Genomic DNA, 16232 nt, shown 5'->3' on the forward strand with positions numbered 1-16232 from the left:
GTCTGTATCCTTGGGTTATGCATATAATTTCTTTGGTTAATGTTTTTATTGATTTTATGATTTTAGAGAGGAAGGGAGAGGGAGAGAGAGAAAATCTATGAGAGAGAAACATTGATTAGCTGCCTCTTACAAGCCCCCTATTGGGAATGGAGCCTGGGCATGTGCCCTCCTGACCAGGAATTGAACTGGGGCCATCTCGGTGCATGGGACAACGCACAACCAACTAAGCCACACCAGTCAGGGCTGAAGGAGTTTTTAAGATCTTCAAAATACTTTCACATATATTTGTTTTTCATGCTTTCTTTATACATGGAAAATTAAGACAATGATAGGTGAAAACTGGGTAACAGCCCAATACTGGTAGAAGTCAGGCTTTGGGTTCCCAGCCCATCGCTGTTTTGAATTTACTGCTATTTTGAATTCATACTATTCTTCCTAATAGCTCAAAAGGAGAAAATGAATAATACTGTATTTGGAAAGAACTTTGTTTTTATATACTATAATTACATTTTAATAAGAGTAAGTATCTATGGAGGGATTGAGCAAAGAAGAAAAAGAAGAGAACTCATGGACATGACAGCAGTGTGGTGAATGCTGGTGAAAGGAGGGTGGGTGGAAGAGGAAGAGGGCATAAATGGTGATGGGAAAAACAAATTAAATCGGCCAGTGTTGCACAGTTGTTAGAGCATCGGCCTGCGCACCAAAGGGTGGAGGGTTCAATTCCCAGTCAAGGGCACATACCTGGGTTGCAGGTTCAATCCCTGGCACATGCAACTAATTAATATGTTTCTCTTACATCAATGTTTTTCTCTCCCCTTCCCACCCCTCCCTTCTTCCTGCACTCTCTAAAAAATATCCTCAGGTGAGGATTAAGAAAACAAACAAACAAACAGAGTAAATATCTAGGATAATGTAAGTATATACACAAAGTATTAATACTGATTATTTATCATTAGAATTTTAATGTGTGATTTTAATATTTACATTTTTAGATAGCATATGAAATGATCTTGTTTTATTATCCAGTCTCCATATTTTTGATTGAAGGATTTAATCTATTTGCATTAAAGTAATTGTTGATATTAATTGTTGATATGTATTTATTGCCATTCTATTATTCATATTTTTGAATTTTTTCTTCTTAAAGAAGACCCTTTAGCCTTTTGCACTCAGATGTCGAGTGCAAATTACTCTTTGAATGTATCAATAATTTGAAATATAGAAGAATCCAAATAAATAAGTTTGTATGAAAAGAAACTCCAGTTTTTTATTCTACTGCCGCGCTTTGTAAAATCTGGGGTATTTAAAAAATTAAATCCAGAGTAGAATAAAGGAATCGAGAAAAAAGCAAGCGAGTGCAAAGGGTTAACATTATTGTAACACTGGTTTGGTGGTGGTGAACTCCTTTAGCTTTTTCTTGTTGGAGAATCTCTTAATCTGCCCTTCCATTCCAAATGATAACTTTGTTGGATAATTTTGGTTGTAGGTCCTTGCTTTTTCTTTTCTTTTTTGTTTTGTTTTTATGTGTGTTTTTTTTTAAAGAGAAAGGAACAGAGAGGGATAGTTAGAAATATTGATGAGAGACACATCAATTGGCTGCTTCCTGCTAGCCCCCCAATGGGGATCGAAACTGCAACCAGGACATATGCCCTTAACGGGAATTGAACTTGTGTGACCTCTTGGTTCATGGGTTGATACACAACCACTATGCAAGCATGTAGATCCTTGCTTTTCATGACTTTGAATATTTTGTGACAATCTCTCTGGGCCTGCAAAGTTTCTATTTAGAAATCAGCTGACAGTCTATGGGTTCTCCCTTGTGGATAACTGCTTTTAAGATTCTTTTTATCTTTTATCTTTGGTATTTTAATTATGATGTCCTGCTGTGGGCCTCTTTGGGTTCATCTTGTTTGGGCCAATGTGCTTTCTGAACTAAATGTCTATTCCCTTTACCAGGTTAGGGAATCATTTTTTCAAATAGGCTTTCAATTCCTTGATCTTTCTCTTCTCTTTTTGGCATGCCCATGAGGTGAATTGTTGGTACATTTGAAGCCCTAGAGGCTCCTTAAACTATCCTAATTTTTTGGGATTCTTTTTTCTTTTTGCTATTCTGATGGGATGTATTGTGCTGCCTTATCTTCCAAATCACTAATTTGATTCCCTGCTTCCTTTACCCTCCTGTTGATTCCATATACTGTAGTTTTCATTTCAGCAATTATATTCTTTTCTGACTGGTTCTTTTTTGTTTTCTTTCTCCATTTTTATGTTTCCTATCTATTTGTTGAAGTTCTAAGTTCATCTACTCTTCCCCTACATTCATTGAGCATTCTTTTTTGAAAAATATTTTTTATTTTTATTGATTTCAGAGAGGAAGGGAGAGGGAGAGACAGAAACATCAATGATGAGAGAGAATCATTGATTGGCTGCCTCCTACTGGGGATTGAGCCCACAATCCGGACATGGGCCTTTGACCAGAATTGAACCTGGGACCCCTTGGTCTGCAGGCCGATGCTCTATCCACTGAGCCAAACTGGGTAGGGCTCATTGAGCATTCTTATAACCAGTGGTTTTAACTCTGGATCTGGTAGATTGCTTATCTCCATTTTGTTCAGTTCTTTTTCTGGAGTTTTGGGATATGTTTCTTTGTCTCCTCATTTTGGCTGCCTGTGTTTGTTTCTATGTATTGGGTAGAGCTGCTATGCCTCCCAGAGTGGACTTATGCAGTATGTGTCCTATAGGGTCCAATGGCACAGTCTCCCTGGTTACCCAAGCTGCAGGCTCTAGGTTCACCCCTCCCTAAGTGCTGTATGCACCCTCCTATTGTAATTAAGCCTGATTGCTATTGGCATGTTAAAGGGAGGGATTTACCTCAAGGCCAATTGGCTGCAAGAATGGCCATGACTACAGTACAGGAGTTGCTGTGCAGGGGCCAAACCTATGGAACAAAACTCATTTCATCAAGACTCTGATGCCCATTGAGACCACTCCTTAATTGTGTCACTCATGGAGTGGTTGGGTGGTGCTTTGGCCTGGTCTGAAGCTATCTACTGGTTGCACTGTCCCTGAGGTCTCCTAGGCATGAGCTAACAGAGCGATCTGCAGATGGCTGCTACTTGTTGAGCTTCAAGGTGCCTGGGAGAGACCAAGTTATGAACCAAGGCCAGCTGGTGCTGTGAGTGCTTAGCCTAGGCCACTTAGCAAGAGGTTCAAAGCAGGCCAAGGACAGACTACTGCTTGTTTGGGGGTTTGTGAACCTTTGAGAAATTTTAGGAGAGTCTGCGGCATGAGCCAAAACAGGCTATTTGTATGGAAAAGCCACTGGAAATGGCTTTGGTGTGTCTGAAAGTTGTATGGGTGAAGTCTCAGGGAATCAATAGAGTGGGATGAACAGTATTAGCTAGGCTGATGAAGATGCAGATATGGAGCCTATCTGCTGGCTCTATGGGGGGAGTGCTCAGCAAAAGAAAAATGGTCTCTGACAGCACTTCTGTTTGAAAGAAAACCATCCTTCCAACCATCATCCCAAAGCCAGACAATTTAGTTCTTTCCCATATGTCCCTGGGGCTTTTTGAACTGCTGCCCCAGCAATGGAATCCAGAGAGGTGAATCCAAATGAGTCCATACATAGGCCATTTAAGAGGAACTGCCTGGGACTCCATCTCACTCAGTCAGAATCCAGACTGGTTTTCACAGCCAAAGTTATGGAGACTTCTCTTCCCAGCATTAGAACCCTGGGCTAGGGTACCTGGTGTGGTACTGGAGCCCCTTGCTCCTCATGGGGAACCTCTGCAGCAGAGCTATCCCTCCTGAATTTTAACTGCCACTATGAGGGACCAGCCTATGCTGCATCTCTGCCTCTACTACCAGTCTTGATGTAGCTTCTTTTTTTTTTTTTTTTATATCATTAGTTATAGGACTTCTGTTCAGACTTCAGGTGGTTCTGAATAATGGTTGTTCTGTACTTCAGTTGTCATTTTCATGTGGTTGTGGGAGGAAGGGAGAACTGCATTTAACTACCTTACCATCTTGAGAGGAAGCGCAGGATTATGATTTTCATTCATAAATATGGAAAATTCAAAGTTAACTACTTAGTTTCTGGTTGCATTTGCCAATCAGTGACAGAAACAAAACCAAACCTGTGAGATTGGCTTAATTTACATATATCCTTCATTCTCTCCCCTTTGTCCTTGATTCCACCCAAAAGGAATATATGTTTTCAGAATACCTCTGGGAATATTTTCCAAACATCAGTACAGCATGTTTCCTCAGCATTAAGATAGAATTCTATGTGAGGTACACCATATGTGAGGTATTCATCTCACCTTATAAAAATAAAATGGCTGCAAATTGAGAACTTCAATAATCCAGGGAAAAGTACGAGGTGAGCTATAAGCAAAGAGCACAATTTCCAAACAACAGGCCATCAAGGAACGATGGAATATATCTTGCTCTAAAAGAACCTTGGAAAAGAGAAAGACCACAGTTTAATATTTCTAACAATTTCAGCCTTTGTCACTTTATAACGAAGACTATAGAAATAAGATAAAATCACTTTTACACATTATATTATACTAGATTATCAAAGATAAAAATTTGAATTCTCAAACTGGGAAAGAGTTTTCTTATATAATCCTGCTCTATGGTAGATATATTTAAATGAGGCATAGATCACAACCTGCTTTGAAAATTGAGCAAATAACAAAATAGTAATATTCCCATTAAAAGAAAAGCACCAGAAGTTTTTTAATAGGTTTTATTACCAGTGTTTTGTCAACATAAGGGCTTATTAATAAAAATGCTAAAATCAAAGGTATTATAATATCATGGGGCCGGAACCGGTTTGGCTCAGTGGATAGAGTGTCGGCCTGCGGACTGAAGGGTCCCAGGTTTGATTCCGGTCAAGGGCATGTACCTTGGTTGTGGGCACATCCCCAGTAGGAGGTGTGCAGGAGGCAGCTGGTCAATGTTTCTCTCTAACTCTCTATCCCTCTCCCTTCCTCTCTGTAAAATAATATCATGGCTAAGACTTTAAAAAGTTCAGAGAAAGAGTTATTTTACTAAGACAAATTCTTGTTTCATCATTGAGTTTAAGATTCAACATCAGTTTTTAGTATTAAACAGGCTATTTATTGCCATCCTTCTTTCAAATATCATTCCAAATCAACAAAGAGAATAAGAAACAGAAACTATTCTGTAGAAAACTAGGAGTCATCTGTAACTGCAAACCATCCTATATAATAGACCTAATATGATAATTAGACCGAACAGCCGAACGACCGTCCAGACGACATTCTGGACAACCATCCGGATGACCTTCCAGACAAAGCCAGGGCTGCGAGGGCCAGCCGAGGCTGTGAGGGGCTGCAAGTGCCGAGGCTGCGAGGAGCTTTGAGTGTCAAGGCTGTGAGGGCCAAACACCTTGCACAAATTTCGTGCATCGGGCCTCTAGTACTAATCTAATAAGAATAATATGCAAATTGACCATACCTCTGCCACACCCACAAGTGCACTAGCCAGTCAGGAGTGAGTATGCAAATTAACCCAACCAAGATGGCTGCAGCCACAGAGCGAGTAGGAGGCTTGGGTTTCCCTGGCAATGGAGAAAGCCAAGCTTCCCGCATACCCTAGCCGGCCGTGGACTACACTCAAGGCTACAAAGTTTCAATTATAGAAGATAAATAAATCTCAACAAAAATGGTGGCAGACACAGAGCTGGAGAGAGCAGGAGGCTTGAGTTGCCCCTGGCGATGGAGGAAGTCAAGCTTCCACAGCCCCGGCTTGGCCTCCACTCAAGGCTACAAAGTTTCAATTATAGAAGATAAATAAATCCCAGATACCAGGGACTCTGCTTGGGTTGCCAGGGGGCATGGCCGGCCTGCAAACCACCACAGGCCCCTCACCCAGGCCGCCCCACACCCCAAGGGAACCTCCACCTTGATCCGGGACACCCTTCAGGGCAAACCAGCTGGCCCCCTCCCATGCACCAGGCCTCTATCTTATAAAAGAGTAATATGCAAATTGACCATCACTCCAACACACAAGATGGCTGCCCCCATGTGGTCAAATATCCTGCCCCAATGTGGACACAAGATGGCCACCACAAGATGGTCAGCAGGGGAGGGCAGTTGTGAGGGACCAGGCCTGCAAGGGAGGGCAGTTGGGGGTGATCAAGCCTGCAGGGGAAGGCAGTTAGGGGTGACCAGGCCAGCAGAGGAGGGAAGTTGGGGGCGATCGGGCCTGCAGGGAAGGGCAGTTGAGGGGGGACCCAGGCCTGCAGAGGATAGTAGTAGGGGGGGTGGGGGGAAGCGCCAGGCCTGCAGGGGAGGGCAGTTAGGGGTGACCAGGCCTGCAGGAGAGGACAGTTAGGGGCCATCAGGCTGGCAGGGGAGCAGTTAGGCATCAATCAGGCTGGCAGGGGAATCGTTAGGGGGTGATCAGGCTGGCAGGCAGAAGTGGTTAGGGGCAATCAGGAAGGCAGGCAGGCAAGCAGTTGGGAGGCAGCAATCCTGGATTGTGAGAGGGATGTCCTACTACCCTTTTAGGCCCAGGTAGGATTGGGCCTAAACGGGCAGTCAGACATCACTCAAGGGGTCCCAGATTGTAGAGGGTACAGGCTGGGCTAAGGGACACCCCCCTGTGCATGAATTTCATGCACCGGGCCTCTAGTCTATATAATAAAAGTCCAGCAAATGTTACGGTGGAACGACTGGTTGCTGCCACCAGCACCGCTGCGCAGCTCAAGGGCCCCGGGACCAGTTGCGCTGCCACCACCAAGGTACTGGTAAAGAACGTGAAGGTGGCCAGTATGAGCATGCAGCTTGAGATGAAGGCTTTGTGGGGATGAATTCAATCAGCTGGGCTCCAAGATGATCGTCACCAAGGCTGGCAGGTCAGGATGCCCCTCTCCCTGCTGCGACCCTCCCTACGTGAAGCCAGTCTCAGGCAGCAGGCTTTGGCCCTATCCACAAAAGTGAGACTGAGAAGTGGGATATGGGGCATGGCCTGGCCAACTGGAGGTCCCTCTTGGCGTGGGCCAGCTCCTTCCCTGAGTCCTGGCTCTAGCGACAGCCACCTGGAGCCCTGGGTTAGAGGGTACTACTCGGGATGCCAGGAAGGCAGCGGAGAGAAACCCTGTGGATCTGCCGCTGGACCAGAAGCTCAGGACCCAGGACTGCCAGAAATGGACCAGCTCAGAGCACACCAAGCTTGGGGGAAAGACAGCTGCCTGTGAGATGCCTTGCCACCAGCCAGCTCCCAATGGATCCTACCTCAAAGGAAACTCGGTCTTTCGTTCCTTAGTTCAGTCTATCCCACCTAAAGAGGAGCAGCTGGGTACATTTTAGGGGAGAATTAAGACTCTAAAACAGTGTGTTCTGTTCATGGAGATTGCTACCAGGTTGTTTTAGGCCTAAATTCAGGGTGATTGTGGGGCCTGGCTCTGCCACTGGGGCCCGTGTCTTCCAATCGGTCTGTATTTGTTGTAAAGCCCCAAAGAGAAGAAGGGGAACAAGTTTTTCAATGCAATGGATTTGATCAACAGATAAAGGCAAGTGCCGGGCTGTGTCTAATGTACACACAGAGATTCCAGCTCTGAGCTGGCCTGGCCAAAGGGAGCTCAGGGTCTGTTTGCAGAGCCTTCTCCTGGTTTCTGTTTCCTTGCTAAGACCATCCTCCCTGGAAAGCCTGGGGCCCATGCTCAGCTCAGTGAGTCTTCTCCAGGCCTCTCCCCCCAGCTGGCCATGCCCCAGATCGGCCCTCCTACCCCGATCGGGGGCAGGGCCGGCTGGACCCCACCTGTGTACGAATTTGTGCACTGGGCCTCTAGTATATTTATAAAGACTAGAAGTAGATGGAAGGATGACAAATTACTAAGAATAAAGTAAAATGGTCAAACATAAGAGCCTAAAGAGACACACTAAAAACAAATTTGCTCTATGCAACCTGAGAAGAAACAAAGCAACCAAAGGCACGGGCAGAATAGAAAGCAGTGGTTAGGCAAGGGGCCAACATGGATAGATGTTGTAGTTAGAACTATACCTACCCAACCCCCACTCTAAGGAGTCAGAAGATAGGCCTCTAGTCTATTCCAACAGAGAACCTTAGAATTATTCTCTGTAGAACTAAACTGGAGAGACTTGAAATTGGAGAACACAAGGCATAGAAGATTGAGGTTTTAGGTAGAAATTTGCAGACTAAATTGGGACATCAAGTTTCCCTTCCTTGTTCTGCTCAACCACAGCAACTGTGAGGCAAAAGATTAGCAGATACTTCTCTAGAGAAACCAAAATATTAGCAAAACAGTTGAGGGTCTCTAATTCTACATAATCACCTGAGGATGGTGAGCTTTTATTTTATTTTTAAAATATTTTTTATTGATTTTAGAGAGAGAGGAGAGGAGAAGGGGAGGGAGGGAGGGAGAGAGGGAAGAAGGGAGGGAGGAAGGGAGGGAAGGAGGGAGGAAGGGAGGGAGGGAGGGAGAGAGGGAGAGAGGAGAGAGAGAGAGAGAGAGAGAGAGAGAGAGAGAGAGAGAGAGAGAGAAACATTGATGTGACAAACATCTATTGGTTGCCTCCTGCACATGCCCTGACTGGGAATCAAACCTTTCGGGACAATGCTCAACCAACTGAACTACACTGCGAGGGTAAGGCTGGTGGACTTTTATTCCCACTCTTGCATACAGAGCTTTTGAATCAAACTGCCTGTCAACATAAGGGTTTATTAGTGTCTCATTTTTAGTGCCTCATCCAAATAAAAGTAAAAGTAAACATCCAAGAATGATCCAACATTAGAGGAAAACCTCCCACTGAAAGACAGAGATCAAAATAAACAGAAAAGAAACAAAGGAAACAGACAATTCAAGCAACAGAACACAACTTCAAAGAAATCTAAATTAATAACCCCAGAAAGAGATCTTAGAAATTAAAATATAGCTAAAATAAAAAACTTTATTAGGATTGAATGATGAAAAGTTCAATAAATATCCTGACAATTATTTTAAAAGACAAAGAGAGAGAGAGAGAGAGAGAGAGAGAGAGAGAGAGAGAGAGAGAGAGAGAGAGGAGAGCCAGTGGTGTGGCTCAATTGGTTGAATGTCATTCACGCACAAAGAGGTCACTGGTTAGATTCCCAGTCAGGCCACATACCTAGGTTTCTGGCTTGATCCCCAGTAGGGGGCATGCAGGAGGCAGCTAATTGATATTTCTATCTCTTCCTCTCCTTTCCCCTCTCTATAAAAATCAATAAAAACATAATTTTTTAAAGTAAAAGAAAAACAAGAGAAGAAAATCCTGAACATCCCTCATCTGAAAAATAAAATCTACAGTGAAATATATCAGTGGGCAATATTTTAAATAAGAAATAATGCAATAAAATGACCTCAAATTGCTGGATATATTTTTGGGATTAAAAGAACAATTTTGCTCAGCTGTTGAGTGGCTACCTATGAACCAGCAGGTCACGGTTTGATTCCCGGTCAGGGCATATGCCCAGGTTGCAAGCTCGATCCCCAGTGGGGGGCATATACGAGTCAGTCAGTCAATGATCTCTCTCATCATTGATATTTCTATCTCTCTCTCCCATACCCTTACTCTCTAAAATCAGTAAAAAATATATATTAAAAAAAAAAAAGAACATCTTTATAAGAATGCCTAACAAATGAATGAAAAGACACAACAATAAGGCACTTTATTATAAATCTCAGTATATCAGGGATAAAAAGAGGGTATTGCCCTAACCGGTTTGGCTCAGTTGATAGAGCATCAGCACAGGGACTGAAGAGATCCAGGTTTGATTCTGGTCAAGGGCATGTACCTTGGTTGCGGGCTCGATCCCCAGTAGGGGGTGTGAAGGAGGCAGCTGACTGATATTTCTCTCTCATCAATGTTTCTAACTATATCACTCCCTTCCTCTGTAAAATCAATTAAAGAAAAAGAGAGAGGATATTGCCCTGGCTGCGTCCTCAGTGGTGAGAGCGTCGGCCCACAGATGAAGGGTAGTGGGTTCAATTCCCAGTTAAAAGTATGTATCTGGGTTTCAGGGTTTTTTTTTGTTTTGTTTTTTGAGTTGCAGGTTTGATCTTGCGCCCCACTCAGGGTGCATGAGGGATGGGGGGCAACCAATCAATGTGTCTCCGTGGCATTGATGTTTTTCTCTCTCTCCCTCCCTCCCTCCCTCCCTGCAATTCTCCCTTCTATTCTAAAAATCAATGGAAAAAATATTCTTGGGTGAGGATTAACAAAAACAAAAACAGGATACTAATATTCCAGAAAGTAAACACAGGACACCTCCCAATAATAAGAATTAGAATGCCATTGGACTTGAATGCCAAAGGAAAATGACTGTTAATCTAGAATTCTAAATACAATCAAATGTGAGTCTAAAAAACATTATGGGCATATGCAGCATAGCTGGCATGGCTCAGAGGTTGAGCACTGACCTATGAACCAGGAGGTCACGGTTCAATTCCCAGTCAGGACACATGCCTGGGTTCTGGCTCAAATCCCAGTGTGGTGCGTGTAGGAGGTAGCCGATCAATGATTCTCTCTCATCATTGATGTTTCTCTCTCTCTCTCCCTCTTCCTTCTTCTCTGAAATCAATACAAACACACACACACAAATAAATAAATAAAGAGAGAGAAAAAAAACAACCAGTATGCAAGAATTTATTCCTCTAAAATCCATGGGAGGTATGGACAAATACCTTAATTATCAGTTGGCTTTATTATTCGAGGGAAGGGTGTTTATTATTAGCTAACTGTGAATGAAGGATAAAAAAACAATACCTGAATGGAAAGGATACTGATGGTGCATCAAAGACGAACTTTAGGCATTTCACATTCTTGCCTAGATGTGACTAGCTCTTGATGTGCCAAAGATAACTAAGACTAACTAATATGTCATCTTGGCTAAGTTTGCCCTTAACCACTGACCCCGCCCCCCCCAATACATTATACTGTAGAACCTCATAACACACTGCTTCCAGGCTTAAGATATAATAGACAAACATGTAAATTGACCATACCTCCGCTATGCCACCAGCCAATCAGGAGTGATATGCAAATTAACCCAACGAAGATGGCGGTTAATTAGCATACACAGGCGCCGAGTGAGAGGGGAGGGATGCTTGCGTCGTCACCATGGCGTTCTGTCCCACCCCCAGTCTCACAGGGCCTCTGGGCAGCGTGGCCAGAGAGGAAAGAGGCGGCTCTGGGGCCTGAGCAGAAAGGGGCTGGGCTGGAGTGGAAAGGCGTTGCCGGAAGCCAGGGAAAGGAAAGCCTATTCTAGCACGAATCTTTATGCATTGGGCTTCCTATACAGGCGTCCTCAAACTACAGCCCACGGACCACATGCGGGTGTTTTTGGCGTGTTGTTTTTTTACTTCAAAATAAGATATGAGCCGAAACCGGTTTGGCTCTGTGGATAGAGTGTCGGTCTGCGGACTGGAAGGTCCCAGGTTCGATTCCGGTCGAGGGCATGTACATTGGTTGCGGGCACATCCCCGGTAGGGGGCGTGCAGGAGGCAGCTGGTCGATGTTTCTCTCTCATCGATGTTTCTAGCTCTCTATCCCTCTCCCTTCCTCTCTGTGAAAAAAATCAATAAAATATATTTAAAAAAAAAAAAAAGATATGTGCAGTGTGCATAGGAATTTGTTCATAGTTTTTTTTTAACTATATTCCGGCCCTCCAACAGTCTGAGGGACAGCCAACTGGCCCCCTGTTTAAAAAGTCTGAGGACCCCTGTTCTAATATGTATATATACACATAATATATACACATATATATACACATAAATACTAGAGGCCTGGTGCATGAAAATTCATGCACTGGAGCAGGGATCCCTCAGCCCGGCCTTTCCCCTCTCACAGTCCGGGAGCCCTCAGGGGTGGGAGGTGATCTGGAGATCAGGGGAAAGTGACACCCCCATCATACCTCTGCTGCTGCCACTGCCAGCAGCGCAAGCCTCAGCCAGCCCTGGTTACGTGCTCCTGGGCAGTTGGGGGCTGAGGGAACTGGGGGACTCCAGAGGCAGGCGCGCAGAGCGGATGGGCCCGCCTTGCCATGCACCTGCCACCCTGGCAGGCTGAGAGGACTGGGCACACCATCTTGTGGCTGTGGGTGCCACCGTCTTTGAGGACATGTTAGTCAATTAGCATATTCCTTCCTTATTGGCTGTCGGCACCTCCATTTTTGAGGGCGTGGCATTCGATTAGCATATTCCCTCACTGGCTGTGAGTGTCCCCAACTTTGAGGGCGTGACAGTCAATTAGCACATTCCCTCCTTATTGGCTGTGGGAGCTGCCATCTTTGTGATGGCATGAGGGTCAATTAGCATATCCCCTCTTTATTAGATAGGAGATATATATATATATATATATATATATACACATACACACACACACACACACACACACACACACACACACACACATATATATATATACACACTTATATATACTTATTGATTTCAGAGAGGAAGGTAGAGAAAGAAAGAAATATCAATGATGAGAATCATTGATGGGTTGCCTCCTGCATGTCCCCTACTGGGGATCTAGCCCGCAATCTGGGCAGGTGCCCTGACCAGGAACTAAATCCAGGATCTCCTGATCATAGGTTGATGCTCAACCACTGAGCCACGCCAGCCGGGCCAGGCTTAAGATTTATGAACCTTGCTAGTGGCTGAGAGAGGCAATTTACTTACTGACATGTCCATTCCATGAAGTCTTCGTGTTTCCTGAACCATTACAGTCTCTAGTATTTTATAATACAAAATTTCTGCAAGCTTTAGTCTGTTTACAGCAAAGTCTTAGAGGGAAAAAAGGGAAAAAGTGTTAATGAAACAGCTGTTAAGGACTTAAAAACAAAACACATTAACTTAAATCAAATAAATTAAGCAAGTAGGGAACCCTGGCTGGTTGCTCACTGGTTAGAGCCACAGCCCGAAGAGTCAGGGATTCAATTCCAGGTCAAGGGCATATACCTGAGTTGCAGGTTTGATCCCCGGCCCAGGTTGGGGTACGAATGGGAGATAACCAATTAATGTGTCTCTCATTGATGTCTTTCTCTCTTTCCCAACCCTCCTCCCTCCCCTCCACTTGAACAAGAACAGACCCAGAAACAAGAAGGCATGGATCAGACGGTCGGGCCTCAGAGGGAGGGTAGGGAAGGTGGGGGTAAAGGGGAGAGATCAACCAAAGGACTTGTGTGCAAGCATATGAGCCTAACCAGCGGTTAAGGACAACAGGGGGGTGGGGGCATGTGTGGGGAGGGGTGTGGGATGGGAACGGGGGGATGAGGACAAATATGTGATACATTAATCAATAAAGAAATTAAAAAAAGAATAGCAGGGAAGGAAAAAACTTGAATTTCTACTTTTTGGGGGGACAATCTGTCTATTTTTATTGCTGTATTAAGTTTAGTTTTGTCTTCTTACCTATGTGAGATCCTGGTTGTTCATCTGTTGATTGAGTATAGTGTTGACAGAAAGCCTCTCCTATTTCTTTCACTATTTTCATAATATTTTCCATAGGATTACGCATACAAGATCTATTAAATATAACAGGAACTCAATTACCAGGAAAAAAAGAACAACCCAGCCTACCAACATTTCTTCTTTTAAGAATTAACTTCGTTTTTCATGATCAAAGTTCTAGTCTCAGTTGTATACCTAAAGAGTCCCAAATAAGATGAATCCAAAGAGGCCCACACCAAGACACATCATAATTAAAATGCTAAAGTTTAAAGACAAAGAGAAAATCTTAAAAGTAGCAAGAGAAAAGCAGTTAGTTACCTACAAGGGAGCAACCATATAACTATCAGCTGATTTCTGAACAGAAACTTTGTAGGACAGAAGGGAGTGTCAAGAAATATTCAAAGTGATAAAAAGCAAGGACCTACAACTTAGATATATAAGCTAGCATATTTCAAACAAGTCTACAGCCTCTAAATGAAATAATATGACATTATGTTTAGGAATTTCAATCTTGGAAGAATCAACATCCGCTATATTATGATTATATTTATGATATTCTAGAAAAGACAAAACTATTTCTTTCACCAGGTAGGGGAAGTTTTCTGTCATTATTTCTTCAAGTAGGTTTCCAATATCTTGATCTTTCTCTTCTCCTTCTGGCACCCCCATAATGCGAATATCAGTACATTTGAAGTTGTCCCACAGGCTCCTTACATTGTTTTCATAATTTTGGATTCTTTTTTCTTTTTGATCTTCTGATTGGGCAGTTTTTGCTTCCTTATATACCAAATGGTTGATTTGATTCTTGGAATCCTCTATTCTACTGTTGAATCCCTGTAAATTATTCTTTATTTCAGTTAGTTAATTTCTGACTGGTCCTTTTCCATGTCTTTGACATTCTCACTAAGATCCTTGAGAATCTTACTAAGTCCCTTGAAGCTCTCATTAAGGTCCTGAGTAATCTTATAACCATTGTTTTGATTCTGTATCCAGTAGTTTGCTTGCTTCCACTTCTTTCATTTGTAACGTTTGTCTCCGAATTTTGGCTGCGTCCCTGTGCTTGTTTTTATATATTAGGTCAGTGGTTCTCAACCTTTCTAATACCTCGACCCTTTAATACAGTTCCTCATGTTGTGGTGACCCCCAACCATAAAATTATTTTCATTGCTACTTCATAACTGTAATTTTGCTACTGTTATGAATCGTAATGTAAACATAACTGTAATTTTGTAATGTAAACTTCATAATAATCATAATGTAAACTTCATAACTGTAATTTTGCTACTGTTATGAATCGTAATGTAAACATCTGTGTTTTCCGATGGTCTTAGGCTCTACAGCAGCAGTTCTCAACCTGTGGGTCATGACCCACAGGTTGAGAACTGCTAGCAGGGTTGCCCAAGACCATCAGAAAACACAGACATTTACATTACGATTCATAACTGTAGCAAAATTACATTTATGAAGTAGCAACGAAAATAATTTTATGGTTGGGGGTCACCACAACATGAGGAACTATATTAAAGGGTCAAGCATTAGAAAGGTTGAGAACCACTGTAGGTAGAGCTGCCATGTCTCCTGGAATTGGTACAGTGACCTTGTGTAATAGGTGTCCTATAGGGCCCAGTGGCTCAGCCTTCCTAGACACCTGAGCTGGGACTTCTATGTGAGCCCCTACGTGGGCTGTCTGCACTTTCCTGTTGTAGTTGAGCCTAATTGTTGTCACTGGGAGGGGTTGACTCCCAGGCCAATTGGCTGTGAGGAACAGCTATGACAACAGCAGAAGAGCTGCTATGTGGGAGATACACCTATAGGGCAGGACTTACGTCAATGGGGCTTTGGTGCTTACCAAGTCCTCCCCTTGAGTGCGTCGCTCATGGATGTGGTAGGGTTGAAAAACTGGTGTGGTCTGAAGCTGACTACCAGCTACACTGGCTCTGGGGCCTCCTGAGAGGTGCAAAGTCAACTGCTGCCTGTGCCCTGCATGGGGCCACCCAACATGAGCTACAGAACGATCTGCAGATAGGTTCTACTTGTGTTAGGCTTGGAGGTGACCAGGAGGCCAAGATATGAACCTTATAAAGCTGCTGCTAGTGTTGGGCCTGTGGCCACTTATCGAGAGATATGGCCACGATGAGGCCAGCTGCTGCTTGTTTAAGAGATTTTAGGAAAGTCTGAAGTCTGAGCCAGGAAAGGCCATTCATATGGAAAATCCACTGCAAACAGCTTGGGTGGGGATGCAAACTGGGTGGGGTGGGGTCTCAAGGTATCACCAGGACTGATGAACAGTGTTGGTCAGGTTGATGGAGACTCAGATATGGCTCCTGCCTGTTGGCTCTGTGGTAGGGGAGGTCTCAGGCAAGGAACAATGACCTCTGCCAGCAATTCTGTCTGGCCCTAGTTCTTGTCCTGATGCCAGACAATTTAGTTCATCTCTGTATGTCCTTGGATCCTTTCAATTTGCCCCAGTGCTGGAGCTCAGGGGGAGTGAGTCTGAGTAAGTCTGTGCATAGGTCCTTTAAGAGGAACTGCCTGGGACTTCAGCAGCCTCTGTGCCACTCAGCCACAATACCCACTGGTTTTTATAGCCTGAAGTTATGGGGACTACTCTTTCTGGCACTGGAATCCTGGGCTGAGGATCTGGTGTGGGGATCCGCTGCCACGATATCCCTCCTGATTTTTAACTGCCACACATGGATGTTCGACCGACCAGCCTGTTCTGGCTTCTGCTCTTCCTAGAGTCTCAATGTGCCTTCTTTAATTC

At 43.9% G+C, this 16232-nt stretch overlaps 1 protein-coding gene across 1 annotated transcript in view; it reads right to left on the minus strand.

Moving 5' to 3' along the window:
- The window catches only part of RBL1 (RB transcriptional corepressor like 1), an 83353-nt gene that overhangs the window by 42201 nt on the left and 24920 nt on the right, over positions 1–16232 (minus strand). The window contains exons 10-12 of the mRNA XM_079785019.1: positions 13430–13542; positions 12698–12801; positions 4323–4460 (exon numbers count right to left, since the gene is read on the minus strand). Of these exons, the coding sequence (XP_079641145.1) occupies positions 4323–4460; positions 12698–12801; positions 13430–13542 (355 nt within the window). The remainder of the gene's footprint in view (positions 1–4322; positions 4461–12697; positions 12802–13429; positions 13543–16232) is intronic.

This window comes from Cnephaeus nilssonii (assembly GCF_951640355.1).
Source record: "Cnephaeus nilssonii genome assembly, chromosome: 11".
NCBI classification, from domain to species: domain Eukaryota; kingdom Metazoa; phylum Chordata; class Mammalia; order Chiroptera; family Vespertilionidae; genus Cnephaeus; species Cnephaeus nilssonii.